The sequence below is a fragment of the Cetorhinus maximus genome, chromosome 7 (assembly GCF_964194155.1).
Source record: "Cetorhinus maximus chromosome 7, sCetMax3.hap1.1, whole genome shotgun sequence".
Classification (NCBI taxonomy): Eukaryota; Metazoa; Chordata; class Chondrichthyes; order Lamniformes; family Cetorhinidae; genus Cetorhinus; species Cetorhinus maximus.
Window position 1 is genome coordinate 41,241,617 of NC_135885.1, and position 14,850 is coordinate 41,256,466.

Below are 14,850 nucleotides of genomic sequence, written 5' to 3' on the forward strand. Positions count from 1 at the left end.
ATGAAAGTTGCTCTTAAGTCAACAGATATCCTAGTTATAGCCACTTGTCACTTAATTACTAATTGCGCACACAGTAATAAATTAAACAAGGAATTTTGTTCTAAACACCTCTAATTTCTTATCCTTAAACAAACTTCTTCCATAATTCGAGTAGCTCAAATATCTCAATGTTGAACTACAAATCAGATGGTTGGACAGAGGCATCTGACAGTGACTTTGGTAGAAGACTTTCGATATGTTCTCACCTGCATACCTGGATGGTCTACAATGAGCAACAAGTTTTAAACTAAATCTTGTGAATACTCACTTTCTTTTTCTCAAAAGAATTAAAAAAATAATTTGTTTAATTCCACCTGCCCTAATTATTGAGCTTACCCAATGTGATCTGTTTGAATCATATCACCTGATTAACTGATCTTACAGATGAGTCTCTGGCCTAAACTAAATGCAAAATGATATTCAGAAAGGAAAAAAAAGAAAGGGAGGAGTAGTATACAGCGAGATCAGAAGAATAAGCCTGTAGTTTCATTTTCTATCGTGAGTTTCTGTAAATAAAGCTTACTCTGGCCTCTCATTGATGGTTCCCAGTTTTGCTAGTAGCCTAAACAGCCTTCCATTTTGCACCTCCTGCAAGACAGAAAACACAAACAAGTTAAAACAGAACTGAATCAATGTACAGCCAAACCATATGTCTGTTCAAGATACTGTCAAGATGTAACCGACGCTCAGTTTCGGTTCCGCCAGACCACTTGGCTCCAGACTTCACTGTAATCTTGGTCCAAACATGGTCAAAAGAGTTAAATTCCAACAGTGAGACGAGAGCGATTACCCTTGACAGCTAGGCAGCAATTAAATGAGTGTGGCATTAAGGAGTTCTAGTAAAACTGAAACCAAGGGAATCAGGGGAAAACTCTCCACTGGCTGGAGTCATACCTAGCACAAAGGAAAGATGGCTTTGACCGTCAGCGATCAATCATCTCAGCCCCAGGTCATTACTGCAGGAGCTCTTCAGTGTAGTGTCCTAGCCCCAATCGCTTCAATGTTCTCCCTTCCAGCAGAAGGACAGAAGAATGGGTGTTCTTTTATGATTACAAGTGTTCATTTCCATTCATAGCTCCTCAGATAATGAAGCAGTCCATATCTGCTTGCAACAAGACCAGGACAACATTCAAGTTTGGGCTGATAAATGTAACATTCATGCCAGGCAATGATCAGTTCCAACAAGAGAATATCCAACCAACTCCCCTCAACATTCAACAGACTTGCTATCTTCAAAATCCCCACCATCAACATCCTGGGAGATTGCTATAAATCTGAAACTTAACTGGGCCAGCCACATAAACACTATGGCTACAAGAGCAGATCAGAGAGTGGGTATTCTGGAGTGGGTGACTCACCTCCCATCTCCTGAAGGCTTTTCACCATCTACAAGGCATAAGTCAGGAGTGTGGAATACTCTCCATTTGTCTGGATGAGTGCAGCTCCAACAATACTCAAGAAGCTTGACACCATCCAGGACAAAGCAGCCTGCTTGACTGACACCCCATTCACCAGCTTAAACATTCACTCCCTCCATCACCAATGCACTGTGGCTGAGTGTGCACTACCTACAATATGCACTTCAGCAACCTGCCAGCACCTCAACAGCATCTCCCAAGCCTGCCATCTAGAAGCATAAAGGAAGAAAGCACATGGGACCATGACCACGTCCAGGTTCCCCTCCAATTAGATTCATAAGAACATAAGAAATATGAGGAATAGGCCATACAGCACTTTGTGTCTGCTCAGCCACAGAAGATAATGGTTGAATGTCAACTTCAACTCCCCGTATCCCTTAATTCTCTTAATTGTTCAAAAATCTATTGATCTCAATCTTGAATATATTTAATGACTAAGCATTCTCTGCGATAGATAGTTCCAGAGAACTGCAGCCCTCAGAATGAAGAGGCTTCTCCTCATCTCAGTCCGAAACGGCTGACTCCTTATCCTGGGACTACAGACCAAATTTCCGCAGAGTTGGGCTGATTCCGGAGAACTTTAAAAATGGCGGGTGGGGCTCTGATTCTGAAGTCCTGCCCCCATTTCTGACATATCACATTATTGCCAGCAGGGGAAGGGGAGGTAGGAAACATGAACTCAGCAAGGTCATTTGAAATTAGTGGTGAGTTCAAACAGACTCCCCATTTTTGCTGTTGTAAGAGCCTTAACCACAGTGTGGGTGCCATGAATTTATTGAGTGGACATAAACGCTTGTGAAAGGTTGGTAAGACCTGTTAAATTGTCATGATCTGAATTTTAAAAAAATCCTCAGCCCTTTAAACATGAAACTATCAGTTAAAAGACACCCTCTGCTGGAGTGCTTTGACTGACAGGCATCTGGTGTTAGAAAAAGTTAGAAAAAAATGAGTTCCATCTGCTCCTGTAGTTTCAATAGATTCTTTGTTGACAATTCCCAAGTGCTGTTATTACAGTCAAAGTCATTAGATATGCTTGGCTGTGTTTCAAAAGCTACAAAAGCACTTATCTCAGCAGTAGGGGGGGGTTGTCTGAGTTCACATTCTGATTGACAGTTTAAAGAGGCTAATAAAGGGTTAGCCATCTTTGATGCGGTTACTGAATAGAACTTTGTTTATAACAGATCGAATACTTGAGGGGATTTAAAATATTTGAATGGGCTTCATGAATGAGAGTTTTGTTCAGTATTAAGTACATACGACTGAGAGCTCTGTTGAAGTTTGGTTTTGTTTTCATCTTCACATAGCGAAGATCTGCCCATAGTGGATAATGGGTGAGTGGCTATGGAGGTAGCATGCAGGCAGAAATTGGCATGGAGGGGGCACAGGAAGTGGATAGGGATCTGAGAGGGCATGAGGGGTGGGGGCCAGAGGGCCTACCAGCTTCTAAAACAACTGGGACAAAAGTCCCAGGGAACTGAAGCGAGCCTTCTAACCAGCCCACAGTGGCACCTGCCCGCCCCCGTGGCTGTCTACGATCTGTTTTCAGGGTTGGCAAGCCAGACTCTATCCCATCCCTGCCTCCCCGGAGTGAAAACTGGATGTAACGGGGCCCATTAAACCAAATCGGGCCTGCTGAGTTGGGAAATTTCCCATCTGGACCTACCCGCCTTGATAATGACAATCCAGCCCCACGCCCTCTAGTTCTTGACTCTCCAGCCAGGGTGAATAGCATCTCTGCATCCACTCTGTCAAGCCCTCTCAGAATCATAATGTTTCATTCAGATTACTTTCCATTCTTCTAAATCCCAGGGTACAGGCCCATTCTACTCAATCCCTCCTCATAGGAAAACCCCTGATCCCAGGAATCAATCTGGTGACCCTTTGCTACATTCTCTCTAAGGCAAGTATATCCTTCTCTGGGTATGGAAACCAAAACTGTACACAGTAATCCAGGTATAGTCTCAACAAAGCTCAGTACAATTACAGCAAAACTTTCCTATGCCAAACCCATTGCAATAAAAGCCAAAATATGACCTGCCTTCCTAAATGCTTGTTGCACCTGTTTGTTAACATTCTGTGTTTTGTGTATAATGATACCCAAGTCTCCCTGAACATCTACATCTAATGGTTTTCTACAATTTAAAGAATAATCTGTTTATCTATTCTTCCTATGTAAAGTGAACAATCTTTCGCTTCCCCACATTACACTCCATCTGCCACCTTCCTGCCCACTCACTTAACCTGTCTATATCCCCTTGTAGATTCCTCGTGTCCTCCTCACCTAGTTACTTTCTTGCCCAGTTTTTATCAGCAGCAAATTTGGATACATTATAGTGGAAATGACTCATCTATTCCTACATTGTTTTTCTCCTTTAACCAATCCTCTATCCATGCTAATATTACGCAAAAGCCCATGAGCCTTTATCTATATGTAACAACCTTTTGTGTGGCACCTTATCCTTTTGAAATCCAAATATTCTTCATCCACAGTTACCCGTTCATCTACACTGCTAGTTATATCCCCAAGAAACTCTTAATAAATTTCCCTTTCCAAAGACTATGAAGACTTTGCCTAATCTTATGATTTTCTAAGATCCCTGTTGCCAGTTCCTTAATAATGGATTCCACTAATTTCCCAACAACCCGTATCAGGCTAACTGGCTTGTAGTTCACTGTCTGCTCTATCCCTCGTTTCTTGACTGGTAGCGTTACGTTTGCTACCTCTCAGTCCACCGTTCCAGAATCTGGGGAATTTTGGAAGTCACAACTAATGCAGGCACTATGCCTGCAGCCACATCTTTTACAACCCTAGAATGTAGGCCAACTGGTCCAGGAGATGTGCCAGTTTTTAGTTCTAGGACTTTCCCTATATTTTTCTTTGCTAATACTAATTACTTTAAGCTCCTCAGTCACATTAGACTCTAGGACCAGAATTTTCCCGTCCTAAATAAAACATACATACAAATATACAAATTAGGAAGAGTAGGCCACTCAACCCCTAGAGCCTGCTCTGCCTTTCAATAAGATTATGGCTGATCTGATTGTAACCTCAACTTCACATTTCAGCTTACCCCCAAGAACCTTTCAACCCCTTGCTTATTAAGAATCTATCGACCTCTGCCTTAAAAATATTCAGACTTTGCTTCCACCACCTCTTGAGGAAGAGTGTTCCAAAGACTCACAACCCTCGGAGAAAAAAATTTCTCATCGTCCCTTTCTTAAATGGGTGGTCCCTTATTTTTAAACAGTGACCTCTAGTTCCAGATTCTCCCACAAGAGGAAGTATCCTTTCTGACCTGAAAGATCCCCTGAGGATCTTATATGTTTCAATCAAGTCACCTCTTACTCTTCTAAACTCCAGCAGATACAAGCCTAGCCTGTCCATTCCAAGTATTAGTCTAGTAAACCTTCTCTGAACTGCTTCCAACGCATTTATATCCTTCCTTAAATACTGTACACAGTACTCCAGATGTGATCTCACCAATGCCCTGTACAACTGAAGCATAACCTCCCTACTTTTGTATCCAATTCCCCTTGCATTAAACCACAACATTCTGTTAGCTTTTCTAATTACTTCCTGACCTGCATACGAATCTTTTGTGACGTATGCATGAGGACACCCAGATCCCTCTGCAATCTCTCACCATTAAGATATGCTGCTTTTTTATTCTTCCCTCCAAAATGGGTAATTTCACATCTTACTACATTATACTCCATTTGCCAAATCTTTGCTCACTCACTTAACCTATCTATATCCCTTTGTAGCCTCTTTATGTCTTCTTCACAACTTACTTTCCCAGCTATCTTTGTGTCATCAACAAATTTAGCAACCATAACTTTGGCCCTTCATCGAAGTCATTAAATAAATTATAAAAAGTTGAGGCCCCAGCACTGATCCCTGTGGCACACCGCTCATTACATCTTGCCAACCAGAAAATGACCCATTAATGCCTGCTTTCTGTTTCCTATTAGTTAGCCAATCTTCTATCCATGCTAATCTGTTACCCCCTCTACACCATGAGTTTTTATTTTCCTCAATAACCTTTGATGTGACACCTTATCAAATGCCTCCTGCAGATCTAAGCAAAGTATACCCACCAGTTCCCCATTACCTCTTCTAAGAACTGCAGTAGGTTGGTTGAACATGATTTCCCTTTCACAGAACGATGATGACTCTGCCTGATTACCTTGAATTTTTCTAAGTACCCTGCTATAATGTCTTTAATAATAGCTTCTAACATTTTCCCTTTGACAGATGTTAAGCTAACTGGCTTTTAGTTTCCTGATGGGAACGGAGGCATAATGACAAAATGACCGTCAAGTGTGCCGGCTGAAAATCCCGCCCTCTGCCATTTTCCCAAGGGCAGGAGAGGAAACAAGCCCTGAACAGTCCCGCTGCTATTAACAACCCCAATTACAGTGTGGCGGGCTCATTAAGAGCCTGTCTCCAGAAAGTTTTCTGATTTTCTGCAAGGCAGCCAGGGTTCAGCAGCTGTCAGGTTTTTTACCAGATGCATGAATGTGGGAAGGTATAATTTAAGTATTTCCGATTGCTTTTATAGTTTCAATTTAGACATCTTCTGAGATTAACAGTTCTGAGGTAAAATTGCTTAATTGGGAGTTTTATGTGCTCTTGTATGCAATCCAGCTTTTTGTGTTTATAGATACCTGACTATTTATGTGGCTCCTCTCAAGAGTCAAAGTGTTGATTTGGAGGAATTTGTGCACTCTTGAATGCAATCCAGCATTTTAATACATTTATAAACACTTCACCATATTTATACATCCTCTCCCAAGATTCAAATTGTTTATTTGGGCGATTTATGGGCTATTGGATTCAATCCAGCTTTTGTAGTAGGACTTGATAGGTCATATATTTATAAAGTAGATAAGGGGTGGGTGGAGGGTGCAATATATTTCAATTTTAAAATACTTTTCAGTTACTTTCAAAAATTCTTTTGAATTCATTTAAATACATTTTGAATCCTTCCCAATACAACTCAACGTTAACCACATATCCATTGGAAGATATGGGTCGATGTATTCGGGAATAGATGGAAAAGGAGGCAGGCCTTTTAACCAGCTCTCCAACATTGGCCTGCCTCCACTCCTGTCTTGGATCTGTCTAACTGGGCAGCAGACCCGCTTCCAGGCCAATTAAAGGCCCCAGAATCTGAAAAACCGCGATCCTCGGTAGCCTGAGGTAGGAATGTGACTTGCGTTTGGTCCCACTCCTGATTCCTGCCTCCAGCAGGAAAATTTCAGCCTTGGTTCCCCACTATTTCAGTTTTTTTTCTGTCTTTTATGTAAAGACAGACAAAAGTTTTTGTTAAACATCTTTGCCATTTCCTTATTTTCCATTATAACTCCCATCTCAGGAACCCATGTTTACTTTTGCTTCTTTCTTTTTACATACTTGTAGAAGCTCTTATAATATCCTTTCAAATTTCTTGCTAATTTCTCTCTCGTTCTATTATCTCCCTCTATCAATTTTGGGTCATCCCTTGTTGGTTTTTAAAATTCTCCCAATTCTCAAACTTACCATCCTTTTTGCAACATTGTAAGCCTCTTCTTGTAATTGAATACTATCCTTAACCTCTTTCTTTAGATGTGGACAGATCACTCAATGGAACGCGTATTTGTTGAGGAGTAGGGAATATTTCTTCAAATGTTTGTCATTGCTTAACTACAGTCATACTTTTAATCAAAGTTCCCAACCTGCTCTGAAGAAGTTGTACGGACTCGAAACATTAACTCTGATTCTCTCTCCACAGATGCTGTCAGATCTGCTGGGTTTTTCCAGCATTTTCTGTATTTATTTCAGATTTCCAACATCTGCAGTATTTTGCTTTTATTCCCAATCTGCCTAGCAAGTTCACCCTTCATACTCTTGTAATTGGGTTTATTTAGGCCATTGGTCTCAAACTCTTTGTGAAATTCTATCATATGATCATCTTCCCCAGGGAATCCCTTATTGCTTAACTCAAAAATGGAACATACACCAACCTCTGGGGTGGAGAATTCCAAAAATTCGCAGCTCTGAGTGAAGAAAATTCTCATTTCATTCTTAAATGGTTGACTTCTTACCCTAATACTGCACGTCTGTGTTATAAAATCATAAGAAATAGGAGCTGTAGTCGTCTATTTGGCCTATCAAGCCTGCTCTGCCATTCAATAAGATCATGGCTGATCTGACTGCAACTTTAACTCCACTTCCCTGCCTGTTCCCATAACCCTGGACTCCCTTGTAGGTCAAAAATCTGTCTAACTCAGCCTTGAACATATTCAATGATCCAGTTTCCGCTGCTCTCTGGGGAAGAGAATTCCAAGACTAATGACCCTCAGAGAAGAAATTCCTCATCTCCATCTTAAATGGGGGACTCCTTATTTTTAAACTGTGCCTTCTAGTTCTAGATCCCCCCAGAAGGGGAAGCATCTTCTCAGCATCGAAATTGTCAAGCTTTCTCAGAATCTTGTGTGTTTCAATAAGGTCAGCTTTCATTCTTCTAAACTCCAATGAGTATAGGCCAAATCTGCTCAACCTCTCTTTAAAAGGCAACACCTTCACCCAATAATCAGCCTAGCAAACCTTGTGAACTGCTTCAAATGTAAGTATATCCCTCCCCGCCCCCCACCCCCCCTTCCACCCTTAAGTAGGGATAACAAAACTATACACAGTGCTCTAGATGCATTTTCACCAGTGCAACAGTTGTCTCAAGATTTCCCTACTTTTATACTCCATCCCCCTTGCAATAAAGGTCAACATTCCATTTGCCTTCCTATTTACTTGCTGTATCTGTATGATAACGTTTTGTGATTCATGGACAAGGACACCTGGGTCCCTCTGTACTGCAGCGTTCTGCAGTCTCTTTCCATTTAAATATTCCACTTTTCTATTCTTCCTGCCAAAGTGGACAAGCTCATATTTTCCCACATTATACTCCATCTGCCAATTATTTAACCTATCTATATCCCTTTGTATCCTCCTCACAACTTGCTTTCCTACCTAACACTGTATCATCAGCAAACTTGGCTACAATACAGTTGGTCCCTTCATCCAAGTCAACCCCTCAGTGTCTACCCATCTAGCCCTTCAGAATTTTTAATGTTTCAATGTGATTGCTTCTCATTCTTCTAAACATGAGAGAATATACCCAATTTACTCAGCCTCTTATCATAAGATAACCCTCTTATCCGAGGAGCTAATCTAGTAAACTTTCGCTGTGCCACCTTCAAGGCAAGTATTTCATTCCTTAGATATGGAGATCAAAACTGAGCACAACACTCCAGGTGTGGCCTCACCTATGCCCTATACAATTTAAGCAAGACTTCCTTATCCTTGTACAATAAGGCCTCATTTTAAGTTGCCCTCTTAACATTGTTTCATTTTAAAGTTGTTTACTCTTTAGGGCCCATTTCTCCGATTTACGTCATGATTTCTGTTTGTAATGTTGTCACTGTGCGCATAGCTGCCAGCATCATCATCACGCATTTGCTCATTTAATGTTGATCTGTCAGGTCCTGTGACCGATCAGCGCTATTGTAAAGAGAGTGAGGTGTTTCTCTGCACTTGAAGTAACTTTGATTTTAAAAAAGTGCTGCAGCAAAGTTCTGATGAAAGAATATCCAAACCAACATGTTTTTTTTTTTTGCAAGCAAAAAGTTGAAGCCTGGGCCGTTCATTTCTGTGAAGAAAAGGCCCATTTCTTGACTCTGCGAGCTGATTTTAGTGATGGAGCCCCAGATGTGCCTGCTGTGAGTGAGGCACGGAAGCCATTTTAAAGTCTGAGAGAGAGAGAGAGAGGCATTTGCTACTATACACAGGTAAAGTTGCCTTCCTTGTCTCAGGGCTCATTTGGGTGAAAAATACAGGGTGCACAGTATTTACTCTTCAGCAGGCTGACTCTGCAATGATCTAATTAAGTTTGGAGCCCCCAAGTTGGGCCCTTGTTCAAGTCTACAGTAGGAGCACCAGCAGTGTCTTCAAAAGATCCTCCAAATCCAGTGGCAAGAAAGGAGTGCAATGCAAGATCCTCCCTCAAGCTAACATGCCCAGCATCAAGGCATCACTCAAAGCCACCACCGCTGAAACAATTCAGGGATGTCCTCAATGCATCCTTGAAAAGGCCAAACATCTCCACCAACTCATGATGACTGACCAAAATGGGAGACGGTTCATTTGGGAAGGCATCAAACACAGACTTCACTGGGAACATACAGAGGCTAAGATCAAGGCAGCGGAGAGAGTGAAAAAACCTCCAAATGACTCAATAATTGACTTAAGTAAGACCTGCTCACATGTGGCAGAGTCTGCAGACTGCGCATTGGATGTATCAGCCATCTCAGAACCCATTGAGCCGGAGTGAAAGCAAGTCATCCCTAAACCCAAGGCACCACATAAGAGAGACTGATGAGTGTTATCTAATTTAAATTTATACAGTATTTCCTGTATATTTAATCATTTATTTTATTTTGCAAGTTATTTCAGTTAGGAATGCACAGTACTGCACATGCATGGTGCAGTATTTCAACTTGTACATTGATTTTTTTCCCGGTAAGAAATGTCCAAAGGAACCCAATTGCAGCTTTAACGTTGATTCCTATGGGAACCCATGACTCACTTAAAGGTTTTCAGGAATGCAACCACAATTAAGAGAAGACGTAGTGTACTCCAAATCCCCTGCAATAAAGGCCAACATGGCATTTGCCTTCCTAACTGTTTGCTGTACCTGCATGCTAACACATTATACACCATCTGTCATTTTGTTGCCCAGTCACAATCGGTCTATATTGTTTTGCAGCATCTTTATGTCCTCCTCACAGCTTACAATACAAAGCTAGGTGGGAATGTAAGAAAAATTGGATACATAATGTAAGGTCTCTTCATCCAAGTCATTTCGATTTCAAATAGCTGAGGTCCCAGCGCTGATCCATGCTGTACTCCATTGCCTATAACCTGCCAACTTGAAAATGCCCCATTTATCTCTCCCCTCTGCTAACCAATCCTCCATCCATGCTAATATATTACCACCAACTCTATGAGCACTTATCTTGCCTACTATCCTTTTGCATGGCACTTTACTGAATGCCTTTTGGAAATCCATGAATACTATATTTACTGGCTCTCTTTTATCTACCCTACTAGTTGCATCCTCCAAGCAGCTTTAATAAATTTGACAAACATGGTTTCCCTTTTGTAAAACCACACTGATTCTGTTTGATCATACTATAATGTTCTAGTTGCATTGTTAAGACTTCCTTAATAATAGATTTCAGTTTCCTGATGACTGATGTCACACTAACTGGCCTGTTCCCAACCTGAAAAGTTTGACATAACTTGTGTTCAACGGCATTCATTTGCTCTCATTTGATATCAATTGTACTCAACAGCAATCATTTAGCTATCATTTAACATTACATGCACTGTATCTGACGTCAATGTCATCAATTGCCCCAAACCACAGCACTCAAACATGTGATTAACAACATCACTTAAGCATTTGGACACCAAAAATGATCATAGAATTTATTTTCCATATTTCTGAATTTCCATAGCTTCAAATATCACAAAACTGAGCTATCTTAGAAAAAGCAGACTGTGGTTTGATGAGTTTTTAAAATGTTTTTCTTTATAACCTATAACTCATGCAGCACATTCCCACCATGGCACCCACCTACCTCCTCCGTCAGCTGTGCCCACCCACCCCCCCAGGATTATAGCAGTTCTCTTCCATCAACCCCCCCAGAGCAATTATCTCCCCCACCATCCCCTGCTGAGCAACTTTCACCTCCCCCAAGCAATTTTCTTCTAAACCCACAACCCAAAGCAATTTTCTTCCACCCCCTCAAACTTTCAAAATTGAAACTTTTCATGTAGGCAACATAAGGCAGTATGAGGTCATATGAACAAAAGCTTGGTTAAAGAGGGTAAGTGGGTTTTAAAAATTCAGGGAAAATTACAGACCCCCCCAGATTGCAGAGGTTTGCTTCCTCCCTCCCCCTCCCCTTCTCTCCCCTCTGTTCCCCCCTCACTTCCCTTATTCCCCTCCCCTTCCCCCCCTAATATCCCTCCCTCACTTCACCCCTTAATCCCCTCCTCAACCCCACTCCACCGCCCCCCCACCACCAACTGAAGATCTCCGTTTACAATGCTGGCTGGAAACCGAAAGTAGTGTTTTCCGGGGCGCCCCTGTGAAGATTTGAAGTCAAAGCGGCAACAACGCCATGGCAACAAGGTACTGAGGAAGTCAGAGGCCTGGAGAGAGTTCAGAAGACCCCAAGGCCCGGAAGGTCGGCGAGGCCGCAAGGGCTGGGGGAGGGTTTGGAGGGAGGGGAAAGAGAAGAGGCTGGAGGGAGGGGGGAGGGGGGGAAGAAAAGAGGCTGGAGGAAGTGGGGGGGGAAGAAAAGAGGCTGGAGGAAGTGGAGGGGAAGAAAAGAGGCTGGAGGAAGGGGGGGGAAGAAAAGAGGCTGGAGGGAGAGGGCAAGAAAAGAGGCTGGAGGGAGGTGGAGAAAAGAGGCTGGAGGGAGGGGGGAGAAAGAGGATGGGGGGGCGGAAAGAAGATGGGAAGGAGAAAGAGGCTGGAGGGAGGGGGGAGGAAGAAGCTGGAGGGAGGGGAGAAAGAGGCTGGAAGTAAGAGAAGGGTAGAGTTTGGGGACTGGAGGGAGAGAGGTAGGAGAGTTGAGACCCTGAAACTGTAGGCGGGGTTGGTGGGGAGAATTTAGAGCCTGAGGCTTGAGGTGGGAGGGGGGAGAGTTTAAACCCCGAGACTTGGGGAGTGGGTGGGTGGAAAGTATAGTCCCTGAGACTAAAATTAAGAACTGATGGGGATCAGGTGATGCTCCCAAGCATATACTATACAACGGAACAATTTTTTTGGGCCAAGTGAAAAACTGAATAAATTCAGATATTACTTAAGTAATTCATTGCCTTGTATTTTTCAATGCAGGTTGCTGAGCGCATTTGATAGCTTTGAGCGCGCTGGATAGCTTTGAGTACGTATGGATATACCTTTGAGTACACCTGATAGCTTTGAGCACACTATCAAATTTGATATCTAATTCATTCCAAATTAGAACTACTGATATCAAATTGTTATTGAGAGCAAGCTTGAAAGCAAAATGTTAAAATTTTCAGGTAAGGTTCCCTATTTTATCTCTCTCTCCGTTCTTAAAATAGTGGTACAGTTGTCAACTTCAAATCTGCTATAACTGTTCTAGAATATAGGAAATTTTGGAAAACCATAACTAGTGCATCTACCTCTTTTAGAACCCTAAGAAATAGGCTGTCAGGTCCTAGGATTTATTGGCTTTCAGCCCCTTAGTTTCTCTAACACTTTTTCCTCTTTGGTATTAATTACTTTAAATTCCTCACTCTTATTACCCCTTATTTACCCTCCATTTCTTGCACATAATTTGTCTTCTATTGTGAAGTGTGAGACAGAATTTGTTCAACATTTCTGCCATTTCCTCATTTCCCCTGATAATTCCACCTGTGTCTGCATTGAACGGATCAGTGTTTACTTTCGCTACTCTGCAAATACTTGTAAAAGCATGTAAAAGATGGCACAACCAAATTAAATTTTGTCAAACTGTAGATGGAGGATTGTCATTAAATATAACACAGCTGAAATTTGCAATATTTTCTATTTGTTGTCTGCTGGTTGTCCAACAAAACTTCAACACAATGGCTAGATTTCTTTTCTCTGTCTTTCTGGGTTTAGTGTAAAAACTTAGTTTCTTTAAAGAATTTAAATAGCACCTTTCATGACCACCAGACATCCCAAAGTACTTTACAGACAATAAAGCTCTTCTTGAAATGTAGTCACTGTTGTAGTGTAGAAATTTAAAAATGCTTGGCAGTGACAACACAGGAAATAGGTATTTTTGACAACAAACTGAAGATGATGTAAATCTTGCAGGAAGTGAGTGAGTTACAGGGAGTTCAGCTAAGTCATCCGGAGTATTAAGTGATGTGTCTGCAATGTTGAACCAAGGAGATCAGTGCAGAGAGCTAGCTTTACACCTATATCAGATGCCTCAGAGGGAAAACATTCTGCCAGAAACACTATCCTCATAGAAATTACATCAAGATTAAACTGTCTTTTACTGGAACAATGCCATCATGAATTTAAATCACCAGGACTCGTTCATTAGAAGCATTGTTAAGATCAAGATTTTCATTGCGTGAGAGCTTCCAATACTTGCCTAGCCCGTAAAGAGCCAAAAATTGAGATATATGAGAAATATCTGATCACAGGTGGCAAGTAACATTCATGCCACATAACTGCCAGGCAATGACCATTGTTACGACCAGTCCCCGGGCAAGGTTCCCCCAATTTGTTATGATCCTGGGTGAGGTACCCCAATTTGTTATGCTACCAGGTGAGGAGGGATAAACTAGTTCCCCTTCTTTATTCAACCCCGTCCGTTGGTCGCAACAAGATTAATTTAAAAAGGATCCCTTCCCTCGTGGATACCGTTTTCCAGTCCAAATACATTTAGAAACATAGAAAAATAGGAGTAGATTTGGCCCTTTAAGCCTGCTCCGCCAATCAATATGATCATGGCTGATCCTTTATCTCAATGCCACACTCCCAATCTCTCCCCACACCCCTTGCCCTTAGAGCCTAGAAATCTATTTCCTTCTTAAGTATATTCAGTGACTTGGCCTCCACAGCCCTCTGTGATAGAGAATTCCACAGGTTCACCAACCTCTGAGTGAAGAAGTTTCTCTTCATCTCAGTCCCGAATTGCCTACCCCGTATCCTGAGATTGTGACCCCCTTGGTCTAGACGCCCCCCACTCCCCCAGCCAAATGAAACATCATCCCTGCATCCAGTCTGTCCTGCACTGTCAGAGTTTTATATGTTTCAATGAGCTCCCCTCTCATTCTTCTAAACTCTGGTGAATAGAGGCCTAGTCGGCCCAATCTCTCCTCATACAACAATCCTGCCATCCCAGGAATCAGTCTGGTGAACCTTCGCTGCACTCCCTCTATGGCAAGCATATCCTTTCTTAGGTAAGGAAACCAAAACTGCACACAATACTCCAGGTGTGGTCTCACCAAGGCCCTGTAAAGCTGTAATAAGACATCCTTGCTCCTGTACTCAAGTGCTCTTGCAATGAAGGCCAGCATACCATTGGCCTTCTTAACAGCTTGCTGCTCCTGCATGCTTGCTTCCAGTGGCTGGTGTACAAGGACACCCAAGTCCCTTTGTACATCAACGCTTCCCAATCTATCGTCATTTAAATAATACTCTGCCATTCTGTTTTTCCTACAAAAATGGATAACTTCAGATTTATCCACATTATACTGCATCTGTCATGTATTTTTCCACTCACTCAACTTGTCTAAATTGCCTTGAAGTCTCTTGACGTCCTCCTCACCACTCAC

The 14,850-nt window shown here is 42.0% G+C and overlaps 1 protein-coding gene across 2 annotated transcripts in view; it reads right to left on the bottom strand.

Moving 5' to 3' along the window:
* Positions 1-14,850, bottom strand: part of pan3 (poly(A) specific ribonuclease subunit PAN3) — a 201,037-nt gene that overhangs the window by 19,101 nt on the left and 167,086 nt on the right. For both annotated transcript variants that reach the window (XM_078545380.1, XM_078545378.1), the window contains one exon: positions 563-627. In XM_078545380.1, the coding sequence (XP_078401506.1) occupies positions 563-627 (65 nt within the window). The remainder of the gene's footprint in view (positions 1-562; positions 628-14,850) is intronic.